General features: G+C 43.4%; 1 protein-coding gene across 2 annotated transcripts in view; it reads left to right on the forward strand.

The window, feature by feature from the left end:
* Positions 1-26,517, forward strand: part of LOC138510274 (guanine deaminase-like) — a 616,035-nt gene that overhangs the window by 110,569 nt on the left and 478,949 nt on the right. For both annotated transcript variants that reach the window (XM_069625806.1, XM_069625807.1), the window contains exon 3: positions 16,709-16,880. In XM_069625806.1, coding sequence (XP_069481907.1) covers positions 16,709-16,880 — 172 coding nt within the window. The remainder of the gene's footprint in view (positions 1-16,708; positions 16,881-26,517) is intronic.

A 26,517-nucleotide genomic window follows, 5' to 3' on the forward strand; every position in this document is an offset into this window, starting at 1 on the left:
AATATGTATAAAAAACAACACAGAATTATTTACATATTGAACATCATACACTTTTTACATCTTAATTAACATTTTGAAAAAACAGACTTTGTGAAGAAAAAAAATAATAAGAAAAAGAAGTAATAATGAAAGGAACATTCATTCTGAGTGCATTTAAAAAATGGATATATGAAAATTACGCGTGTAAATTAATTGAGTTCGATAAACACAAATGAACATTTTCCCCTGTTTATAATTCAACTAACATGTTTAAAGGATAATTTGCACTTTACTAAAAACTAAAACAGCTAATTACAGTTTACACAACATCTGGCCAATGAGGTTGCTAGATGCAATAGAAGCCTAAGGGAAGCCTATGGGAAAACAATCCGGGATTTGGTACGAGCTACTTCAAATTGACATTCAGGAAAGATGGCATCTAAATAGTGAACTATAGCCACCCTCATACCCAAGTCCGGATTATTGGTTATATAAGACCATACATTGTCCATCGACATGAGATGGTATTTGGTCAAGCTGCATATTTTAAAGTGCATCAACCTTTGATTAGCAAGCATTGGACAATATAGGATGCAATGTTCCAAGGTTTCTTTCTGTGTTTTATCAAGACAAAAGCGACAGAAGTTCCCATCTTTCTGGATTAGGTTTCGTCTTGCCAATACCTCAGTTGTTGGCCAAAGATTTAGGCGAAACCTGAGAAATTGTTGTCTGACATAAGGGCTCGGCCATTTCAGCAAATAAGGCGCCATGGAGTATAACACTTTGGTTTCAAAGACACGGGGATCAAAGTCCTTATATTTTAGACATAAAGTACGATTATGTATCCAGTCATGAAGAAAAAAATCTTTTTTGCACGATCCGGATTTGATATAAACAAATCTAGCGTAATAGATGCATCAGCTAGAATGTCAAGGACGATGTTACACCAGTTCGTAGTAAATGCATGATCCCGTGCTAAAAGATGTTGTGCTAGAATGCCCAGCGGACCACTAGAGGACAGACCCAATAAGGCTTTCCTAAATAAGGCACACATCCTCCATTTGTTGTGAGATTCTAGGGATGGAATTCCCAATTCATGCCGTATTAGTGGTAAGGGCGTGCTCTGAGGAGTTGTAAGAGTTGTTTCCAAAAACAAGCCTCTAGGGTTTGCCACCAGTTGTGTTTCTTAGATGTTAAAGTTTCAGTACCATAACATAAGGTGGGTATCACTTTTTGCTGATAAAATAGAAGTATGTGTTTTAGCGTGAATTTTCCATACTTCTTAAGAATTTTATCAGTGATTAACATGCAAAGTTTGAGTTGGATTTCATCTTCTCTCTCATGAGAGGAGGTAGAGGCCTGGATGGTAACACCAAGATATTTGTTAGGTTAACTTGAGATAGGATGACATTTTGTAAGTGCCAACAGTGAGACTTGACTTTCAATTTAACATGCGGTTTACATACCGTGGTTTGAGTTTTTTGTGTGTTATTTATGAGATTGTTGGTCAATACATATGATGCCAAACAATCAAGAAGGTTTTGTAGCCCAGAGGGAGTCTGAGAAATGAGGATTAAGTCATCCGCGTATACCAGATGGGTTATGATATGGGACCCAAGCTTAGGGGAATCACTCTTCGTGGTTTGTAATCTGATTCCTAGGTCGAACAGAAAGAAGTTGAAAATGGATGATGCCAAAATGTAGCCTTCTTTAAGACCTCTTACAGTTTCAATGATGGTAGAAAGTTTACCGCCCATGGAAAGTCTGATTTGGATGGTTGTGTTGGTATGAAGCAACATGATTAAAGTCAGAAGAGAGGTTGGGCACTTATGTGAGATTAAATTCTGGTGTAGAATGGAGCGGTCAATTAAATCAAAGCGGCTTTGAAATCTATGAAGGCCAGATAGAGCACTTGATTCTTGTCTGCATTTTTGGATTTGAGAATATTTAAGGTTAAGAGATTTGGACAAGTCCCGAGGCCGGCAACAAATCCCGTCTGAAAGGGTCTCTTAGGTTGTTTTTCAGGGTCCATGTGTTAATATCCCTGAGGATAATTCTGGTAAAGATTTTCCCCGGGGCGTCTAATAACGCTATGTGCCTGTAGCTTGCCGGGAGGAGCGATCTCTCTTTGTGTAGATGGGAACAATTATCGAATGGGTCCAAGAAGTAAGTAAACATTGTGTAGTATTGATGGTGGTGAAAATCTTATATAATATCAAGGCCCAGAGATCAGGGTGGGTTTGGAACATTCGGTTTGAAAGACCGTCGGGGCCACAGGCACCAGAGTTACTGATCTTTGAGATGTAAAATTTGATGTCACTCAAATCGAAAGACAGATGGAAAGGACTTCGAACATCGAAGATCGGGTGTTGCCATGCTGTAGGAGTGAGGGTGACAGGCATACAGAAGAGAGAAATGGTTGATCCACTTAGATTCAGTGACCGCGTTGGCTTGTGAAACAACTTGAGAAGGACGAGTGACTTTATTTATTAAAGACCATACTCCAACTGCAGATTTAGATTGAAAAGAGGTCAGTAAGGCTTCCCCATCAAGCTGATACATCTGTGCTCTGAGTGCCTTGAGAGCATTTTTATGCCTCGTCCTGATGGACTTCAGAATAGAGGTTCTGAGTAGAGCCAGTGCATGCATGGCTTGACGTTTTATGGCACGTGTGTGAGCTTTTAGTAGTTGGACCTGAGAATTAAAGACATGTAGTCTACGTCCAGGCTTCACAAGCCCATTATTGGGTTTTGATGTTTTGGAGGTCTGGAAGTACTGCCACAGATTGCAATATTGAATAATTTCACGGTCACAGTAGTTTTCCAGGGCTCCATTTAGCTCACACAAGGATTGAGATGACCATCAGAGGCGATTACCTCCATTGTTGAGCACTACATTTTCCTGAAATTGAGAATTTTCAAGCCTATAACCCAGAGGGTGAATAGTCCACTCAGTGACTAATTGATTATGATCACTGTTATCATTGGAAAGAACTTGGAAGTTGTCCATGCATAAGAAAAAAGAGGCATTCACAAAAATGTAATCAATTGTCGATGAACTGCAACCTCTTTTCCAGTTTGACTTTGGTGGTGTATCCGATCGAAAAGCTCCAATGAGCATGATTAAGTCATAGTTGGAAATCAAAGCCAGCCATTTAGTTAGTCTGGATTTATTGTTGGCGCGTGGAGTAATTACATTAGTAACCGACGGCTCGAGGGCAACCAGATCAAGTAATTCTGTAAAGGCCTTAAGGAAGCATCCATCGGATATACCAGCCACATTCCAATGAACATTGATTAATGCATATTCAATATCATGAACAGTTAATCTAATCATCTGCAAAAACTGATTTGGGCAACACCAATCTTGGGCAACCATACCATGGCCCATTTTGATGGCTATTAAAAGGCCAGAAGTAGGTATGCCCAAGGTCCCACGTTGAGCTGGATTGGGAAAAACATCATGATGATCCCACAAAGGGGCTGATGTCATCCAGGTTTCTTGAAACAAAAGTATGTCATGGCACATGGCACATGAGACAATTGTTATTGTTGTTGATTAAATGTGTAAAACCTCTGGTGCTCCAGCAGATGAGCGATAGAGATTGTGCATTTTTTCCAGCTGCTAGCTAATTTGGCTGCAGGCCTGCGAGATGTTGCAGACCAGCTACAATGGAGTCTTGCTGAATTTGATGACCTTGGGAAACATATTCACCATTGGCTGATGTGACAGTGGTTTGATTAAGGGCTAACTTGTTAAGCGTATCAATTGATGGAACAAAACCCAAGGAAAAGAGTTCAGCTCAGGCCATCCAAATCAAATTTTGGATAGCTCTTGAGTGAATCCATATTCTCACAGAATTGACACTATGCTGGACTTGAAATTCTATTAGCGCGATGTCGGTTGAGCTAATATCCTCAAGTGAGCGAATATCCGAGAATATGGCCAAAAGTGTGCTTCTGTTTAGGATGTACTGGGTGGCTGGACTAGGTTTGCAGGCCAAAAGGAGCAAGTAATTAGCCGGAGGTTTGCCAGGGGGCTTTTGAGGTAAAGGGGTATTTTGAGCATGGGGGGCATTGACCGCCTTCAAAGGCGGAATTTGTGGTATTTGTCTGGATTGGGTAGCTGTAAGTAACATATCAATCATTTCAGGGGTGATTTTCGCCAGCAGCGCATAGGGATCTGTCATGGGTGCTGACACTACATTGCAGAGGTGGTATTAGAAGAAACATTTGTGGGTCTTAAGTGAGGCACATCAGGCAGCCTGATATGCGGCTCGTAACTAGGCTTCGTGTTTTGGGCATCAATGGAGGGAAAGGCTGTTTGAAGCATTGTTAGTAGATGGTTCATGATCTGTAGAAGATAAATAAGCATTGACCGCCTTTCTAATGTCCTCCCGATGTACAGCGTCTGGATTGGTAGTGGGAATGATGCTGATTTTTGCAACAGGAGCCTCTGTTGTAACAACTTTCGGAACAGAGGCTTTATTAATCTCCAGTTGCGATTGTTGTGTAGCAATTTCCACTAATTGATCCAAAGGAGGATACAATGTAGGAGATTGAGCCTGATTTGTAGCGTTATTTGACGCCTTAGATTGTTTTATCACAAGATATTTCTTGGTAACTGAATGGGCCACGTCAATCGTGGTTTTTATAGGCAATTTTATATTCTTAATGAATAAATTTGATTTAGCAGTATTTATTTTATTGTCGGAAACATTTTTAGGTAATTTTGGAACGATGGGATGAATCTTTTCTTTTTTTTGAGAAAATGGTGTAGGTCTCTTTAGAAGAAGAATCCGATGGTATTTGGGAAGTGGCCAAGATGGGAATCTTTTGAGTTAGCTGACGTGGGCATCGATTTTTTCTTGTGATTGCCGGGCCGAGTGGAGGTCTGCTCGGTGGGCAAGCACTGCGGATCCGTTTGAGTGTTGCCAGATTCAATGTTCAGGCCGGTGTCAGGACACACAAATTCCACAGTGACTTCAATGGGGCGAATAATTCGATCAATGGATGGCAAACACTGATTCGGGGCGTCCACAGTGACTTCAATGGGGCGAATAATTTGATCAATGGATGGCAAACACTGTTTCGGGACGTCACACAAGGGGGTTTGGGCGACAGTAACCGAAGGCATTGAAAGACAATCATCGATTGGTAATGGAGGGCCAGGAGGAGAGCTAACGGATGAAGATGGTACGCAATTTGCAGACAAAAGTTGTGGGCCGAAATGAGCAGGGATGGGTAGGAGGGGTAGACCTGGCTTATGACGCTCGCTGGCCCACTCCATTTTTCCAAGCATTTATTTTCCCTAACAATGTCGATAGAGTTTGTAGTTTCAAGTCAAGAGTGTCATAATTTAGTTAGAGCTGTTAACGACCCGTGTAAGGCATTGAGAGCAAACAGCGTAAGCGCCGGGTTGTTATCATTCGGATGCACCTGTTGCACTGCAGTGCAAGGATTGAGTTTGTTACATGTGCATTTCAAAAAAGATCCTTGAACCCGACTATTAATGGTCGAGGGGATTGAAATGGCAGTGACGTTATCAGGAGGTACAACTGGTCTTCGAGGAGTAGGCGCACAAAAAGAAATATTGGAAATAGAAGAGCAGCAGCTCCAAAACATTATAGGTGATTTAGATCAATTATCAGACATGAGTTGTGGGGAGAAGGAAGAGTTAGATGGATTAAGGTCAATTACCACAACATCAGACACCTGTGACATGATGGCGGAGCGATTGTGTAAGAGCTCAGCAGTGGGGGGAATATTTTCCAGAATGCTGCTGTCAGTGATTGCATTCAATTCCCCGAGATTTTTGCTGAACAGGGCTCCGGATGGTTTCAGCGCGCCATGGCCTGCAGAAGCATGCTGTGGATCGTAGAGCGTAGAGAGGGAACTCATGGGGTGAGGGGGAGCCTGGCGGGGATTAATGTTCATCTTTTTCAGTAGTGTTTTACGAGAGGTGTCACAATGCACAGGCGTGCAACACTCATCTGGCAAAGCCTGGGGAGGGCGAACAAGAGATTCTTTGTAAAATTTTCGGATGTCAGGGGAGCTCGGTTTTTTAAAGTAAGGTTCACGCCTCTTTTGAACCGCAAGGCTTACAGGGTGGAAGTAGAATTCACAGCAGGCTTCTGTGGATTTTTTAAAGCCACAGCCCCAGGGCCAATTTGTAGATCTTTGGGCATGCCGGTTTTCAGGGTAGAAAGCATTCTACAGAAAACAAGAGACGGAGTCAAGGCAAGAAACTCACAGACCCCACGTCGCCGCGGCGAAGCGCCAAAGCGGGACTTGTGAGGACTTTCTTGGGTGTGCGCGCGTGGTGCATGCGCAGCTTTGCTTTTATGGCTCTGCCTCGAGAGTTATGCCAGAAAGCCTTCTGGTAGTTGTAGTAAATGCAAAAGTGTTCTAAATCACAAGAAGAAAGCACATCCAAATAAAGTCCAAAGCGAAACCAGCAGACAGCAGAGTCCTTCGCAGCAAAGCAGGACTTGTGGGGACTTGCTTGTGTGCGTGCGCGCAGTGCACGCGCATCTCTGCTTTTATGGCTCCGCCTCGAGAGTTATTCCAGAAAGCCTTCTGGTAGTTGTAGTAAATGCAAAAGCGTTCCAAATCACAAGAAGAAAGCACATCCAAATAAAGTCCAAAGCGAAACCAGCAGACAGCAGAGTCCTTCGCCTAAGACACACATCACCTTTTAGATCATTTAAATAAGTCATTACTTTTTTTCTCTTTTGTACATTGTTTAAGCCATTTACATTCCATGTGACCACTCTTAAGATATCACCCATTTTCAAATTCAATCTCAACACCAATTCCAATCTCAGAATCTGCTTAGAAAGTGGCCCCTGATCTCCTATAGAATAGATAGATGTGAACACCACCCCACCCACACTAAAGTAGATGCAAAACACAAACAACAGCATAAACTATGAACTCGTAATCCACATTCCAAGGTGTCCAACGCCCTGGGCACCTCTCCTAAATTAACTGAACTGTAATCCATTTGAAAACACTTACTAATAACAACATCAAACCCAGTTCCTCAAACCCATCCCTTGAGAACCAAATGCCATCCCCACCGAACCCTTCCATTACCAAAACATTAATTTAAATGTACTCAACCCTCACCTGTTCTGACCCATTTCAAAGGTACCATACCCCACATTCAAATTGATAATCCCAGGGCCACCCTGTCAGTCTATCTTAATCTACTTGAGATAATCTTTAACACAGTTGACAAGAGATTATTAAATTCCACATTCACTTCAAATGTGTTCTGTTAGTAATTCCAGACTTTATAGGTATATATAAATATGGACCTACCCAACCCAACTCTCTAGTGTCCCTAACATCAGCGTTAAATTCTTAGATAAATACAGGCATTATCATGACACTTTCTGAGACCCACACTTTCCAGTTGTTAAACCTTCTTACAGAGAAATGTCCATACTCTAAATCCGTACCATACAAGCCTTAATGTGGATCTGAAGCAGTTATCTTGATATATAGAACTAAGCTTTGTATAATAAACATCGTTCTTAATTTAGCATCCAAATTCCTATTCAGTAATCACACCTTATCTATCAGCTTCTATCCTAAAAATCTATGCTCAATCCTTCATATTAGACCCGAAGTTCTTGGTCATATACACTTAGCTTTAGCTACGTTCACTAGACAAGCATATTATATGAGACTTAGGGCCTCATTACACGGTAGGCAGTAAGGATTTACCGGTACTGGTATTTTACCGGTACCTGTAAACCCCTACCGCCTTACTACGAGGTCCCTTTGTGGGTTGGTACATTGACGCCTGCTTTTAGCAGGCGTTAAAAAACGAACCTGCAAAGGTACCGGGGTGCTAATTACGGTACCGCAATTTGCGGTACCGTAATTAGCGCCTTCCCCATTCCCATTAATAGCGCCATGGTTTACCGCCTACCGTGTAATGAGGCCCTTATACATTATATAAGACTTCAAAGTGACCACTTTGTGCATTGTCGTCAAATACATCATATTTTGCCATTAACCTCTTTGGGGTGATACATTCAATGTAATCCGATCAAACAAAAAAACATTGTAAAAAACATATAGTTAAATAGCAGTATGCAGACTATATAGGTCAGATTGCTCACTCTCATTTCTAATCTTCCACCCATCCCAACCTACTGGCCATTGGGACGCCATGAGTGGGTGACAAAAGGAGAACAAAGTATTTATGTACAACTCAAACCCTCCTCTCTCCGGATTATCTTATTTTAAGTTCCATGTGTAGACTATCCATCATCGTCTGCCTATTTCCAACGAAACCTCTGCCATTGATCATAGGTTTCTATTCATGGTCAAACTAGGATCAATCCTTGCCTCCCATTCTCCTCAGTTGGTGCTGTTGGTCGTATAACTTTGCTGATCGCCTCATTTGTGTACAATGAGGAAGGGATCACCATACAATTGTGATGTAAATGCAACTCATGCGCCTGCCCAATTTTGATGTGCATTGATTGGGTGCCATTGTGGATTTAAAGAAACCTCTATGGGTCCTGTGCTGTCCTGGTCTCCTAATCATAAGTACAATATTTGGTTACCACTCTATGAATATCAGGCATCTGTCGGCATTATTTCCATGTTAGTGAGGCAATTGGGTTTCCTGAATGATGTACCATTTGAACTGCACTGAGCATGACTGCATGATGGCTCACCATAAAGCATGCTGCTTCAGACATGGTTAGAGCAACAGTATTTAAATGGCTGGAAAGCTGTAAGCATACATACAAGGAACCCCTTTAATTAAGATGCTAGTCCAGTACAATCCAGCAGAGGAATCCCCAACACAGCTGACAGCATGTGCAATTGCAGTTTAGAATCCTTAAAACGGAAGACTTGCCTACTATGTCACCCTGCAAACTGCACCCTCTGCGTATCACCGTGCACAAGAAAAGCAAGGATCATCAGTGTCAAAGAAGCAAATCTCCTTCGACACTCACCTGTAGCATAGCATTGGTGTGGGGAAGTAACAACAGACTTGGTGGGAGCTCCTAACAGAAGACTCTGTTGCCTTTGAATTAGGTAATTTCTTTACTCCTTGCAGCCCTCAAGATATCCTCTTCTGCTATTCATGAAGGAGACCAGGATCTGTCTTGCTTTGGGGCCAAATTTCCTACCTACTCTGTAAACGTTGTCAATGTCCACAGAGGCAATATAATCACATTTATAGGTGGTCTTCAATACTTCAATCACTGTTTGAACCAAGTCCTCCTCTGCTGTTTTCTCCACTCCCACAATTCGCAAATTCTTACTTCTGATCTTAAGATCAATCTCCAAGGTCTTCGCTGTCCCTTTAAGGAAATCATCCTTTGCATTTTTGTATGCCCTGTAACTGCCTGAGATTTCCGAAGACATAGAAGCTGTCCCATTTTCTAAGACAGAAACTCGACTGTCTATCTGGGTAACCTTCATAGAGCGATCTTCCATAGATTATTGAACATCCCCTACAACTTGTGCCACTTTTCCCAGGTCCTTTGCCACTTTCAGAAGAAGGGAGTAAATGTCTTGTGGGCTAGGTACTTCTGCCATCTCTGTAGTTGACTTGGGCTTCTTAGGGACTGGGTTATCGACAATTTCAATCTTCTTCTTTGAGTTCATTATCTTTCATCATCCATCAAAGGAGAGGGCCAGGAGCTGCAGGATTATGCTGCTGCCTCTGCTGCCTGCATTCTATCTACTAGTTTACTTTTTTTTTTCCAGCCGGCTGTTCACAGCAATTTGGTTGGCTGTGATATTTTCACTAGTCGTACATTTCAACCACTTGGCTTCCATGTCTCGTTTGGCTTTCTTAAGGTCACATAATTCTGGAGTAAACCAGTTTTCATGTCTAGGGTTGGTTCTAACTAGCCTAAGGTGAAGCGGCGCAACTCGATCAATCATTTCCTAAAGGTTGTAGAACAAGAGTTTACTAAGGATTCCACAGAGTCTAAGTGACACATGAACACATCTAACAGATGCCAAGTCACCAACAGTGCAGGGGTGCATTTTTCAACAATGTTTCATGATACCTTTGCCAGCAATATATGCTAGTATAAAAATAAACATGTCCATGCCGGCTGTGCCTATAAATCCATGCTAGCTGTGGAAATGTATGCCAGTTTTCACATATAAGAACATACTCATGCTTGCATTGCTCATCATGCCAGTAATGGTACTATAATAAAACATGTCCATGCAGGCTCTGCCCATATATGGCAGTATCCGAACATAAGACTTTAATCCTGTTGTCTTTGACAGAAATAAATGTCATGCTATTACAAGAAAACAGACTCATACTGGCTGTACCAGTGTAGGCCGTTAGAGCCACATAAGAAAACTCATCATGTTGGCTTGCTCCTCGGTACCAGTAAAACGGTAAAAAAAATGCCATGCCACAGAAAGTAAACATTTCTAGGTTAGCTGCACAGATGTTGGCCAACATAAGAACACTCATTCAAAAACACAGCAACACTCACGGTTGGCCCTTTTCATTAAAGAAATGATTTGAAAGAAATCCTGGTGTAGGTTAAACACATTTAACTATGCAAAATAACAAAGTGTACATCACAAGTCGAGACACAAAACAGGATTAGACAGTTATACAGTAAACACACTATTATTAGTAGTTAAGGACCCCTAAATGCTAAATAGTTGCATTTGACACCTGATGGTTTTACTACAACAATTATTCATGCATGCAAAGTGCACTTTGAATACACTCACTAGCAACCACACGTCAATATCGTCCACACGTGTATCAACGTTACCGGGAGTGGGTTGACCCAAAACAATTGTTGGAGACGGTATTAATGCATATTATTATCACACATTAATGAGAAATGGGTGACACCCTCCCACGTCGTCTTCAGGGTGGATGTAAATGGATAGATGTGTAGGTCATGGAGGTAGCGAGTCGACACTAGAGCCGTCTTCGCATGTTAATGATCCTATTGAGCAATATCCATGTTCCTGTGACTGTTCTGTTCAATTTTGAACACAAATATTTCTTATATCAATACAAGTATGCCGGTCTGGAAAAAAGTGGCAGTAACAATGGTTACTGCCACCTTTTCCAGACCAGCAAACTACAAGTCTGCTGGTAAGGGCTGTGAACTACCGTCAGGCCTGATCTGCCGGTAGCTCTGGCCCCTAATGGCAGATTTTTCACTGAAGCACTGGCACTGTTACTAACGGTGCTGGTGCTTTGGTGTTCCCATTCCAGTGCCGTCCTCGAGGACTCCAAGGGAATGGGAACATACTGTTCCTCCGCCGCCCATAATATCCTGGTATTATTAGGATATCGGGCCGCAGAAACGGTAAAGTGAGTCTGCCGGTAATACCGGCAGGCACATAATGAGGGCCATAGTGTGCATTCACTGCACTGTGTTCAGAATCAAAATACTGTTGTGTATAACTATACCATCTCCTATGAGAAGACTCCATAAGAACACTCATCATGTTGACTTCAACCTAGATGCCAGTAAAAAATGGCATGCCACAGTAAGAAAACATGCCCGTACTTGCTGCACCAGTGTAGGCTCATATGGCTATGTAAGAACACTCATCATATTGGCTCTACTTTCGATGCCAGTAGAAAATGCCATGCCACACTAAGGAAACATGTGCAGACTGGTTGCATCAGTGCAGCCCATAATATTCACACAAGGACACTCATCATGTTGGCTTTACACTTGATGCCATTACAAAATGCCATGCCACAGAAAGTGTTCCTGTGTGGCCCTACTGTTTCAGCAAATCTAGACATGTGTAAAACATGTCTAGATTGGCTGCGCCAATGCAAGCCAGTAGGGCCACATAGGAACACTAATCTTGTTGACTTTAACCTTGATACCTGTATAATATGCCACTCAACCATTGTAAGCCTCCCGGCCCTCAAATCATAAACCTGTTTTTTTTAAATTGGCAACCCTGGTCCAGGCTCCAAATTTCACCTCACACTGTCTGCCATGATGGCCCTCCAGCCCCCCCCCCCCCCACCCCCCTGGCAGCTTCCAACAGGAACCAGGACGAGCTTCCTGGTTTCTGTACATGAGCAATGGGATATGTCTCTGGCCCTGAACCTCTTGATTTGTGGGGAGGTACAGGAGCAACCCTTGCACAAATTATTTGGTACCCACAGACTGCATATCCAATGGCCCATGCAGGGTTTGAGAAAGAAAACACCCCCAGCCTTGCATGGCACATTGGACATGTGCACTGGGTACGTAACTGTCAAACAGAAACCATGTTTCCCTATACATTTACAGCCATCTCAGGAGCATTCCCTCAGCTGCTTGCTGTAGCTGAGGGAGGCTGAGGGATCGTTCAGTGTTTTAACTTGGCTGGCTTGGCTCCTCCATAATGGTTGGCCGGTCAGCACCCACTCACCCATTATGGACAAGTCATCCTTTCAATTCAACTACACCATGCTCACCCCCAACTCACATGCTGCTTAAAGTATACAAGAAGGTACAAAACTATGTCACAAATGACAGTTCACAATACATGTCAAGCTAAAGGTTTAGTGACAGATTGGCAAAACCTTTTTACCACAAATGATGAACCGTGCTAGCATTTCTTTGGTGTGTGTGACAGCAGCAGCATGAACTGTTGTCCTACTTGCATGTCTATCTTCCAAAGGGGGATAGAAGTGTTTTTTCTTTCTCGCATTTCATGAAATGCAGTTCAAGCAACCATGTGGTTGCTGTGAGCCAGTCATACATTAATGTTGAGGCCTGAATCCTTAAACTAATGTATGCAAGGGGGCTGGACAGCGCATCCTTTGCGTTGCTGTGCAGCCCCCCTTGAGATGGGCAGTTCAACTTTGAGAATATGGTGACCTGTGCATTTCCGCAATGATTGCAGATTAAAAAAGCTCATTTATTTTCATTTGCACTTATTTTTAGCATCTGCCCCATTGTATTTTTAATTAGATGAAACTTGATTATCTAGGAACAAGAAGCAAGTTATCTTTTGTTGCACTGTGTGGGAGCCAACAGGAATGGAGTGGGAAAAGTGGTGTCAGACAAGTAAGGTTATATTGTGCAATGGGATTCGGGTTTGGAATACATGTTAAATCAATATGAATGTGTCTCCTTTAAAGAATGCAAGGCTGAGGATAACTGAATTAGTGCAGAGAAGTTTCGCAAGGCTTAGCACCAGTCTTTGTCAGGGTTGTCACCCTGATGTAAAGTTCGACATCAGTTAATTGTCAGGATGGTTGGCTCTAAGATAGTTCATAAAAGAGAGTCCCTCACAGTAGGTTGGATTTCTGAGACCCACTGGACATGGTTTTGTCTTTCACTTCTCGGGACCTCAGCTCCAGAGACCATGGTCAAAGGTCAGTCTCTTCCAGCTCCTTGGGTTTTAATCCGGAGGCCCTCACATGCAATACCAGTGTATCAACGAAGCTTGCCCCTCCTGGGCTGTGGTCAACCATATCCTATTGACAGTCTGTTTGTTCCCCATCTGTTCTTGAGCAGTTTTTAGGTTTCGTTATTATAGTCCCACCACCAGGGCAATCTCACATGAATATGGTTGATGGGTTTACCTGCCACTACTCGTCTAGCTTTTGGGTTGGACTCGGCAGGAGCCTACTGCTGACTTAGCTAACTCTTAGGTATTCACACCCGGGCTCAACCCTTCGGGCCATCTTCTCATCCCAGGTGCCTAGGGAGCCTCTGGTCTGGCAGTCATTGGCTCTGGACTGCTAGGCATATCTTCTTTGGTGTTCTTGGTGGGTTTGCTAATTCCTACAGTTCCATATTATGGCCCCTGGCTAGCCTCCTCTTCTCTTGTGGCCTCTGACTTTTATCTTTGAAGGAACGCATCCTTTAATGCCTTAGTGGCTTGCCACTCCCATCGCATGCCAATTATAGCTCACAGATAGCCTACCTCTTTCCTGATCTGGTTGATTTATCTGGGGTGTGTAACCAATATCTGGCACAAGGCCTCCAAGGCTCTGAAATGTTTCTGCTGTGGTACTTTTTCTCTTCTCCAACGTAGGCCCACCAGGCCACTGCCTGCCACCTCTTGGCCAGCCCTCTTCTTTGGGTCTCATGGATTTACCAATGCTGTTTTATTTATCTGGATACTAATGTCCATCGCCTCCTTTTACCCTCTTCTTCTCCTGATGACACCCTCTCTCCTTCCCTCCATCAATTTCACCCTTCCTCCCATTTGCCTTCCTTCATTCTCCTCCTGGTCTCTCCCTTTTCCAGCTGCTTCCTCCTACTGATGTTTGCTTTCTTCTTCCCGTCAGTGGATTCCTCCTGCTTTTTCTCCTTTTGCGGCCTGATTAGTCCCTATTTGAATCTGATCTTTCCCTCCTAATACCCATTCCTCTACCTTCTCTCTCCTCCTTCCTTCTGCTCTTCTTCACCCTGCTTCATACTCATGGACTGTTTCCAAGCTCTGACAACAACTCTGAACGCCTGTCCCTTTTTATTACAGAATCGACATAGAAATGTGTTTCCTTCTCCTGCTGTATCTGGCATGTGATGCCTGTATTGCCCCCATTTAGGCCAATGTGCATGGGGTGGGCATCTGTTCACAGGCTGTGAAGCAGACCATGGGTATGCACTTGGCACTCCTCCTAGTTACTATCGTTAGCTTGCGTCCCACAATTGCGATCTGCGGTGGAGCGCTTCCACTTGACAAAATGTCTGTTCTCTTTCCGTCGGGGCTTGCTGTCGGCTTATTCACTGACAATGAGAATGAGGCAGAGTCCATGGGGAACCGCCATATATCACTTCCTGGGGTAGACAGCGCGCAGGTGTTGGGCTGCACTGCGTCCAGGATCATTCACCGCCCAGTTCCCAACCTCAAGTCTGGGTCTCCATCGCACTATGTGCGCAGCCCACCAGCATATGCAGGACTTAGCATATACCTTACGTGGGTCCGGCATTGGTCTTATACCCTAACTAGAGCACACATTTCTGAGCACAGTGCTGGAATGCTTCTGCCTTAGCACCCATCCTCCTCCTCTCCCATTGGAATATAGCAAATATCCACTCAAACCCAACACCCTCATCCTCTCCTTCAGCTTCTCACCACACACTGACCAATACACCAACCTCCTCCCAATGAATTCTCTTCGGCAGCCCAGAAGGATATCTCTGGATACCTACCAGCACTAAGCAACTGAACCAGGCTAGGCTCTCACCCTACAGCACACACATCACTGCATGCATAGTAACCTATAGACACTTCCCTGCACGCAGAGCATGAATTGCTCAGATCTGAAGTAAATCACCTTTTTATTCGCAGCAGGATTGCTCCCCTCCCACTTACCCCGAAACTACTCCCCTCTTACGATTCACAAAGTGCCAAGAGGCCTTGCACATGGCAGATACTGTGCCATATAGACAAAATCACATTAAAAAGAGTACCAAAATCAGTGATGGACAATTATTGTAATGAAAATACTTTCTCTCAGACTTCTAAACTATTTGTAACACATCAGGAAGCATTTCTTTAACAATTTAGCTCAGTTGTGCTGTTACAACTAACACATTGCAGTCCAACCCTCTACCAAAAGAAGCTCTCTGTTTCAGGTAATAACCAACAACTCCAGGCCAATGATAGCCTCACTGGGCCTTGTAAATGAGGTATAGTGCCTCACTGGGCCCATGCTGGATTACATTATGTAGACGTAGACAACCAATATAGGATGGATGTGTGCGCTGAATGCTTTGAAATGACAGTGAATAAATTAGGCTTTTTGGCTTCTTTGTTTCGGGACAAACCTCAAGCAAGTCAAATAGCACGGTCCCAAAGTGGGCAGTCTGCCCTAAACTGCTCCACCATGTGGCCTCTGCCTGAAATAACAAGCCATGCCATTGGCCTTGTCAGTGAGGTGTAGCTTGAGCCTTTGGGAAAAGCGAGGAAGGGGGTCATGTCCGGACATGGCCACTGGCCCCATGGAGAAAGAACCTGCCACCAATATTGTGATGCTAGTGTTTGAGGTAAGGAAGAATAATGTGCGAACTGCGAGCTGTGGAGCTACACTGAACATTAACCTGGGAAATGCCTGATGGAAGATTGACAGGTAGAGACTTGGAAATGTATATGCTTCAGGAAAGCACAGGGAGGGTGGAAAACAGGTGAACGAAAGAAGCAGGTGGGACTCTTGGTGAGAGGCATATATGGATCTGTGGCAGGATTAAGAACAGAAAGAAAGGAGGGAATGGTGCATATATTGCAAATAGATCATGTGGAAAGTACAAGATGGCTTACCTCAAGACATGGTACAAAACCGTGTCTTTGAAACGTAACTGAAGGTCACTAGCACCAAGCAAGCCCCCTCAAGTAACCACAGAGCACACAAATCAAGCGTGGGGTGCAGAATCAGACCCAGAAGCAGGACTCCTACCACACATCTCTTAGTCATCTTGCCAGTACCTTTGATAATGCTTTAGGTTTACGCTGGTAAAGAGGAGTGCTGGGACCATGAAGTGCTGAGGCACGTGCCTGTGTACCTTTTTTCATCCCCAAGTATTGAGTGAAATGGGGTTAGCATTGTAAAATGATTTGATATGATATGGCATTTATAACGCGCCTGTACACAAGTGTTTCCTCATAAGATTTCATTTTACCTCTGAGATTTTCCTTCCTGCTAGTGGGCACAGCTTCACAAGATGCCTCCTGTGCATGTGTTTGCGGCATAGACTTGTGGGTGAACATGACTTTCTTATTTTGCATTTCAGTGAATTCCTCATGCCTGGACTGGTGGATACCCACATCCATGCTCCACAGTACTCCTTTGCAGGAGCTGCTCTAGATAAACAACTGTTACCGTGGTTACAGGACTATACGTACCCCACAGAGGCAAAGTACAAGGATCAGGATTTTGCTAGGAATGTATACACCAAAGTAGTGGTAAGTCCCCTTTGAAGGATTATTGAACAAGTGCAACCTTGATGGGGGAATTGTGCATGCTTGTTGCTTATAGTATTTTGCTATATTGCATAGAAAAAAATGACAAAAAAAAGAGGGATACTTACATTGGTATCACTCATCACATACCCAATTCCTGATAGTAACTGCATGGCTATTTTAATCCCAGGTTGAGCATTACTATTTGTGATTAGCTTGAGCTATAGGCCCAGATATGCAAAAGCGGTGCAATAGAACATGACAAGGTTGCCTAAATAGCATTGAGGTAAAACATTAGTTATTTGTAGTATTATTTTAAAGTATGATTCAGTTTTAACTAAACTGTACACATTATACAACAATAAATAACATGTTTCTTTCATTAAAGCACTATCGTTTTAATGCAATTCAATTCAATATCTTAATTCATTTAAAACTAAAACCATAATCATTTTCTAATATGCAAATTAAGATATTTCATCTAAAATAAGCACATATTTTATAATGGAAATTATAAGACAGATCTGTCTGTGGTTAAGGCAATGATACCAGAAATGTTCAGTCTTAAGCTTCATTTCATTATCGACAGCAGATGGAACATATGCAAAGCGTTGCAATAGATGATGAAATGGTTCAAAGCTTCCTCATGTTCAATTATTAAACCTATGCAAAACTTTGTGTGTACGCGTGCTAGGTGATGTCTAGGTCCTACAACCCCCAGAATATTAAAAAGGTTCAACTTAAATGTCATTAACAATCGCCACAAGCTCAAATCTGCATATCGCGCAGTCTACTGTTGCACTTGCGTAGTCGCGGGATACATCTTGATTTATTCCTAAAGATTGTACTCCTTTTGTATGTTGCCTGATATTTCACCTCTTCTTTTTAACTGTGTAATTTGCTCTTACAGGATCTAGTCCCAGCTCACGTTTAATTGTATATTATCTAAAGAAAAAAGTCATTAATATAGACTATCAGAAACGTATGCATCTTTTCTTTGATAATATATCTCTGTGCAATCAACAGGAATTATTTGCAGCTTTCATAATTTTCAAATTCTATTACCCTTCCAAGTGGCTAATGAAGTAAGGCACAGCTCAGCTATAATGTGCTGGGTAAGAGTATTGTTTGGAAAAGATAGGGCCGACACAACCATTTACGTTCTAATTTATCCAACAAATTTACAGGACAAATCAGTCTTGTTTCAATCCCATGCAGCATCATTGGTGTATTTCTTTCTCATTAAAACAGTTTAAATAGGTCAAAGAGTAGCTTCCAATTGTTTTGTCAATATCTCAGATTAATGCCATAACTGATATAGATTTTATCAGTAATCACCACAATTTAAGGAAACATCTCCCTTCCCATTTGCAATATAACATTCCAAATAGAAAAAGTCCTTTACAACCACTATCTTTTTGTCATTTATTGTATTTCTAGTTATATTTACTAGGTCGGTGCTTAGGCATGATATGTATAATTCTGGTTTTTCGTAAGGTTCATTTCCAACAGATTTTGTCTAGAATAGTCATCTCCAACTTGTAATTCCCTATCTAATCCAATCTGCATGTGATTCTCAAGATGATGTCACCTGTTTAAGCTAACTACCTACTCATCGTGGGACCAAGTGTGGGGCATTTTCATGAACTACTGAAAGACCCCTGCATATCAGCTACATGCAAGGTAAAAAGTACAAGGGCCAACACACATCCCTGTTTTAGTCCACATTTGGTCTCAAAGGGTATCTCTAATATCCAATCTTAATTTATTTCACTGCTGTGTATGGTATGATATGAGCAGTACATTTAGCAGGCCCTGGACGATTCCTAACCCTGATAATGTCCACCACATATTAGCACAGTCCACCCCTTGAAAGTGGCAGAGTAGTCGAAGAAGGCCAGGTAGAGCGGGACACTATCCCGCCACAGTGCCCTACAATTATGCAGGACAAATATCCAGCCTTGATGGATTGTTGAAAATCACTAGCTAAATACAGTGTGAAACGGAGTAAGTATATTGGTCTTCTCTGCTCAGCTATAATGTAGCAAAAACATCACTGAACACATCTGTTAAGAGGAGTAAAGAAAAAAGTGTAGGGTCCTCGAGTATTGCTTTTTTGTCAATAGGTATCTTAAGGGAGGTGACACAAGAGTCAGGTAGAGTTCATTTATTTATTTATTTTTACATTTGTATAGCGGACTGCAGCCCACAGGCATTGAGGCGCTTTTACAGGAAGTGTGCATAATCAAGATTGCGGTTACATACTGTAGTTGCTTAGTTACATAGAGGAAATATACATGGAGAAGATTGCTGTTACATATCATTGTCTGTAGAAAAGTGTTTAACATTCTTCCAGTTGTTTTTGAAGAACAATGTTAGTAAGACCATTGAGTCGTGTTGCATGTGTTCTCTTCATACCAACAAGTATAGCGTACATCCAATCTGAAACTAATAATATTGATCACTTCACCAAAGATGCAGCTTCTATAGGCCTAGCCCACATATGTTCACTTATTAGATGTAATTGCAAAGATGTCCCAGATTTATTTAGACTAATCACAACAGACCAAAATGTACGAGGGTCTGGCAGCAACATCTAACATTGCCTGTCAATCAGCATGTATACACGTGTGTGTGTCTATTATTTAATCCAGTTTCTATATTCCTGTAAGTGTCTGTAATATCTCATCAAATAACTGTTCTTCCGTCAAAAAAGGATTACCTATTAGCAAGTGAATATAATGTAACGTAAATATGTTTAGAAAGTATACAAGTGGAAATGATGGAATACATGCAGAATACACAAGCATGATCAGTAGAAAATAGTAACATAAGAAAATGATGAGAAAAGTACATAAAATAGCCCGAGAATGATGCAGTGAGTAGATGCAGAGAGGAAAGTAAAACATATGTAGCAGGAACATTGTCTGGTCTTATACTGGAGCACAGAAACCAAACACCATATTAACAGATTCCCATTCTTTGCCGTCTCTTTTTTTGGTTGAGGCAGCTTTTAGGAGGTTTGCAAAGCGTTGTAAGGTCTGGTGAGATGGTGATAGTGCTCTCCAAAGAAGAGCGGGATCCGAAATGAAGTAACAAGATGGTCAGTGCATTAAATGGGCCAGGGGCAAGCTGGCGTGCAGTTTGCCAAGCTCCAAAAACTGATACCAAGCCGGGGTCCTGCTGGGAACTCTGGGGGTCTCCCACTAGCCAGCTGATTCAGGCCCTGACCGAACTGCTCCTGCGGGTGCATCTCTTCAGAAGGTGCATCCAGTCAGGGACGTCATTTCACCAAAATTCCAGGAAGTGACATCACATGGCCCTTGACCTCTGATGACATCACAGGAAGTGATGTAATTTTACCCCACCCCGAAGTGACATCACGGGAAGCGATGGAACACAACCGTTTACCCCTTGACAAAACAGTAAGTGGCATCACATAGCATTGTTTCAAAGTACACTATGAAAAATATGGTAACAATATTACTGTAACATGATATACATTTCATACATACAAGAATAGATCACCATATGTATCGGCAGAAAAAAAACATGCTATGACTGCAACTTGCGAAAAGAAAAATACATAGTCCCAAATGGGTGCTTATTCTAATCTAAATGCTTTTTGGAGGATTTTGTCTGCATTGTGAATTTGAGGTGCTTAAGAACAGACTAAATCAATGACTCCCCCCCTGAAGTGTGCCTGAAATAAACCTTTAATAGTCTAGCAATTATTGTATAGAATTCCAGAAAGACAAATAGGTCAAAGAGCCACATGGCATTGGCCACGGCCCAGGAGCTTCAATTTGTAAAAAAAGAAAAAAAAATGTTTAACATACATTTTATTTTTAGGGGTAGCAAGGGAGACCTCAGGGGTTGCAAGTGCGACCCCTGTTGACCCCTAAATGACGTCCCTGCATCCAGTGTCAGAGGGTACGCATGCAGCAGAACGCTCACACGTAAGTATGTGAGTGAACCTCCACATCATGCTTTCCATATGTACTAAGGATATACACCAAGGCAGTGTGCTGACCCTGCCGGTAATGGCCAGCCACGCAGTATAACGACCCACATGAAGCAATGGTCCCTTAATGCGGGTGGCAGTGCTTTTACCAGCAGGCTTGGCCCAGTGCCGAGTAGCATATTAGAATCTCCGAGTAAGCCTTTAGCACCAATATATGCTTTCTTGCGGGTTTTAAGGGCAGCATGGGAGATGAGGAGGGAGTAAGGGATGCGCAGGGCGATGGGCGTGCAGCACTGGGGAGCTCGGAACATGGGCTTATACTTGAGAATACAGACAGCTTTATGAACTCGTTGATTGGCTAGCGCCCCCATCCATGGTGTAATGATGATTAACTGAACAAAGCAGTCCCTGCATCAGTACTCTCCTCTCCCCCAAGGATAACAATGACCACCACCCACCCATCAGCTCCAGCCTCCAGCAGGTGAGTCACTCACGCTGTATTCCTCACTGGGCCGCATTGGGCAAAGGTGGAGTGCAAATGTGCAGTGTTAGCATCAGGGCAAACATTTCCCTAGTGCAATAAGCATGCTTTCAATGCATGTTTGCACGAGGGCAAAGTTTGCCCTAAGTGCTAATACCATTCAAGATGCATTGAAAGAGTAGTTTTTTGCCATAGCCTAGAGAGAATACCATGCATCATTGTACTTACACCAGTGCACAGTTTTGGTAATCTGGCCCCTGGCAGCATGCTAGCACCCCTGGGCATCAGGCAGGATGCTGCTTGATGCACTTGGAGTGTGGGCCGGCCGAGGGAGGCTGGAGATGAGACAGCCACACGGTTGGGTTTTCACATATTTATTAAAGCTATCCCAGTAGTGGCTGACGCTCGGTTCCAGGTAAGTGCCAGGTTTTTGTTTAAATATTTCCTTGTTCCCTTAATGTTTGGGGCAATACGCTTTTGCCTAAGCTGACTCCCGTCCCTACCTTTGAAAGGTTAAGTTCTGTTCGGGGCGGGTTACTGTTCCTTGCCCTTTTCTGATGACTTGTGAGGTGCAAGGCGTGACTGAAAGCTCAGCAAGCTGTGTGCTTTTTTGTGGAAACTCGTGAGTAGCTTGCATGACACATCACCAGTTGGGATCCTTGTGAGGTTGACTCAGCCCCTCTATTTGTCACTTTTTTTCGGAAGTGATTCATGCGTGTATTTGCAACCCTGCTCCTGCTATGATTTCGTATGCATTGTCAGCTGGATTGCTAATGTGACTCGGAGGTTTGAAAGTGAGATGTACGCAATATAGTTCTACTTTAGCTGTTACAATCCCACTAGACTGCTCTTCTTAGACCATGACCAGCCTCTTTAGACCGCCCTCATCACTTCTTAGGCCATGCCCCTATTACATATTTCTGTGAAGTGTTTAGTTCCATTAAAAGCACCGAAGATGGTGGGTGTATCGTGGGACGTCCTTTTGGCTGATGGGCTGATGGGCAGCTTTGTGCAGAGGCACTGGAGCAAGTTGTCTTGGACTGCAGTATTGACTTCAGAGGTTAAATCAATAGTGACTGTAACTTTCATACATGCTCATATGGTTCAGTAGTTGATTAAAGGGGGATAGCAATGGCGGAGCAATGTCCATACTCTTTCTTGGATTTAAAAACTGGCATTAGGAACATAGCTACACATTACACACAAAAAGCCGACAGAGCCAAATTAGGGAATGCTCCCCGAATGCTCCCAGATATGGTTAAGCATTGGATTTTATTGAAAAGAACCGGGGTTTCCATAGTTCATGTCAGAATGAACAGAGACCTCCATTCGTTGTCACTCATTGGGATACTCTTTGACAATTCATGGCCCCCAGAGATAAACATTCTGGAGCTCATTTTATTAGAGCTCGTAATTTGGCGGCGGGGACCCGTTAGGTTAACACTTCAACGTAAATAGTTCCCTGCCACCAAATCTTTGTCATTTGCGTGTATGCCACCTTTTGCCCTCCTTTTTTGCACTCTGCTGTGCAAATATAGAAAACACTGCATGCACACATGGCGGGCGTCATTTGAAATGGATCCCTATGGAGTCTGCATGCTTTTTGCTGGTGCATGAAGTGGGTGGACTGCATAGTGATCCCTACATGATGAACTGGACACGTTTGATGAGATCTGGGGTCGATTCCTGGACATGTACGGTTAATATGGATGTGGGCTAATGTTCACACATCCATTAACTTGCCTGGTTCCCCTACCCGACTACTGCAGTCGGCCCGATTTTGATGTGCTTCTACCTACCTTACATTTTGCATGGTGAGTTTTTAGGGGGTTTTTTGTTTACGTTTTATCCTGATGGCTAAATCCTAAAATGTAAGCATCACTACTGCCTTGGTTTAAGTCTCTGACGTTATACCTTTGTATTTTGTAACCTTGTTGATGTCTATGTTCATGCTGTGTCGTCTGCTATATCCTCTGCTTGTACCTATAAAATAACATATTACACACAGAGCATGCATGCCACTGCAAATGCAGATGGATTTGTATGGTGGAGAAGATGGGAGCAAAGGAAACACGTTTCGCTTTCCGCCCCTCCTCTCCACCATACAAAAGCAGGAAAATGAGGCATGACGTAAATTTAAAGACGTAACAGCCTTACGCAAGACTTTTACTTCGTTCATTTGCATTACGTCGAGAGCAAAATGAGCTCCTCTTTGTCTTGAATTTTGGACCTAATTCAAGTGATGCCATAAGCATATTCTGCAGTATGATTGGGCCTCAGTATGAGGTTGGTGCCAACCCAGTAACACCGTTACCACCGCCTGACATCCCGGTGCCGCAGGGATATCATAAGCAGCAGCGGTATGGTAAATCCCCATTCCCACAGGACTCCATGTGCATGGGGATACTGAAGCACCGGCACCGTTGTTAGGCCTGTCGGGAGATCTGTGGCCCCCACTAGCAGACTTGTAGTTTGGCAGTCCAGAAAGGGAGCCGGTGCGTTGCTACCAGTACCTGTATTTCAAGAACACCAAACTTATAATGAGGCCCATTGACTTTTCTCTCTGAAGTCGGTTGGGCACATTCAGTGGAGAGTGCTCAGTGTAATGCGGAAGATTGTGTGCGCAATATAAATTCACCATATGAGCCAGTTGCTGTGATTCACGTGCCTGCTGTCAACAGTCTGTGACAAAACTGTTTTTAACTCTTTTTTTAATGTGTACTAATTTGTTGGTCAAGCAAAGATGAGTCCAACCATAGTTAAGACTTCGGTCATGTCTGAAAGCAATTCTTCTCTGTTGTTTTAGCTGGAGCATGGGAGGAGGGGGTAATCCGTTTGTGTCCATGAGTAAACCAAGGAAAAAGGAGAACTGTGTAAGGGACTAGACAAATAGAACAATGCAGTGAAGTACAAACTAGTGTGGTTCTCAGTGCAAAAATGGATGAAACATTTGTAAGCAGCAATGCAAATTAAGTGATAGCAGAGAACAATTTAGTTTAACAAAGAAGGGGATAACAATGGGGTTTTGTTTCCAAATGTAAAGACAGCAAGCATATCTGGAAAGAAGAAACTAAATGTAGAAAAATATCACATTTTCAGAAACTCATTTGTCTTTGGGTGAGGGCACACGAAGGAAGGGAATGTAAGAAGCCATGTTTTCACATGTGGCTTCACTGTGCAATCTGGCACAGTATCACCATGAATGTTCTCGTATAGGGACAAACAGTCAATAAACAGAGGAGGGATCAATTGCTCGTGGTAGCATCATTCCATTTGTTCATTTTGTGTTAATTCCTTTATGTGGTTCGGAAACAGCCTCTGTGATCGTCTGGTGATTGTGAGTGCACGGGCATACGAGGTGCGGCTTAATTCCTGCGACGCTGTATGCTGGTGTGGGACCATCGAGAGGTCCTTTCCTCGAATTGGTGCAGCATAGCATAGCAGTCCAACAGTGTTCACTGAGCCAGCCGCGTAACGCAGTACGCGGGGTACTGCTAAGGAACACGCCAAGGAATTTGCCCGGGGTGTTTGGAGACCGCTGACCCGGAGCCCTCTATTATGGGCAAAAGCAAGTTACCGGCGGCGGCAGACGGCAGAGATAAGGGAAGTTGAAGAGTGCCGCCAGCCACGCCGGTCACGTGCAGTGGGACCCTGTAGCCTTGAGCTCCAGGGACAGGAAGCTGGGTGGCCAAGAGTGAAGGGTGAGAAAGCTGTGTTTGCCCTGTAACCTGAATCCTGCGCTCTGTTTAATAGGCGATTGCAAGTCCATTGTGTTGGACTTTGGGTGTTTGCTGCTGCATGAGCACAAGCTCTGTTTTACTAGTGCTTGCTGACTATGACCAGGGGAGGTGTTGACTAAATCTGTGTGACACTGATGCCTGGAGCGAATTAGTGCTCTCCTGGCTGCTGAGGTGGGAAGTCCGTACCTATAACATATAGAGATTGGGTACATTGCGACCTGTTTTTGTGGTCACAAGGAGGCCATTGTCCCATCTCTTGGTAGTGAGGGGAACATTATACGGAAACTGCAGTGCGCCCTCTTATAAGGGGCCCACTTCGAATATCCATGGAGCTAGGAGTCACAGCTAAATGACAACAACAGGAGACTGCGGGCTGTGTGCCCTTGATCCTGTTGGAAGGACTATAGACCCCAGAGGTACCCAGAGGCACCGAGTCACTGCAACAACTTCTAGGATAGAGTGGCCGGTAGGGCGACTGTGGGACCTTTGACTTGGTCCTCTAATCCTAGGTGGGGCATCATCTGGGCAGGCTAAATGCCTTCCGGAAAAAGACCCACTCAACCCAAGTACAATTTAAGAAGAACTAAGGGAATGGCGAAAAGCCAGGATCTCACCAATCAAGGAAGTGGCTATGGAGAAACCCAAAAAGAAAGCCAAGAACGCTATTCCAGCAGATCAAGGTATGATCACTGAGTATTGTCCACAAAATCCGCCCCAGGAAATAAACTCTACGACGATCTAGGAAATGATTGCACCGGGTACATGTGACATTGGCCCATTGAGTTCTTCAAATTATGATGATATTGACAATAACTCATTATTGGAACTATGTCTGAACATCCTAAGAAATATGATCCCTCAACCAGGCATAATGCCGCCTAACAATAATGGAACACAAGAAGACAGGCAGACAAATATACCCTAAGGGATGTCACCCCTGTGGAGGGAATGGGTAGACTGTCAGTCCCACCAGATTTGGCTATGGCCTCTATGGAGGACGTCCCAGCGGGGAAATGAACTGCTTGGGCTGTCCCTACCCAGGGGCAGCTGAGATAGCAGAGATTCAGTCATCAGTAGCATCCTTGCAGTTTGCACTCAAGATTCTATTACAGATGTCTGGGAGGATACTGGCCAATACTAACGCTATAACACTGGACAAGAACAGTAGGGAGAAAGCCTGCTAAACAGCTGAATCCAATCTCTCAGAGGCTATACAGTTTGCTGAAGAGATTGAAAAGATCGAAGAACAGCAGAGCGAAGAACAGCAAAATCAGGAGGATGACTTAAACCAGGAGAGTGTCGAACCATTCTTCTGACGTAAGCAGCGAAGAATGGCTAGGAGGGCTGAAAAGAATAAAAGATCTAATGATATGTTCTCTCCTAGGTCCGACGCTGGACCCATAGGGTTGCCTTCTAAGAAAGCTAAGAAGAGAGCAGCGAGAGCCAAGAAAAAGA

Source organism: Ambystoma mexicanum, chromosome 6p (assembly GCF_040938575.1).
Source record: "Ambystoma mexicanum isolate Mex_15411 chromosome 6p, UKY_AmexF1_1, whole genome shotgun sequence".
NCBI lineage: Eukaryota > Metazoa > Chordata > Amphibia > Caudata > Ambystomatidae > Ambystoma > Ambystoma mexicanum.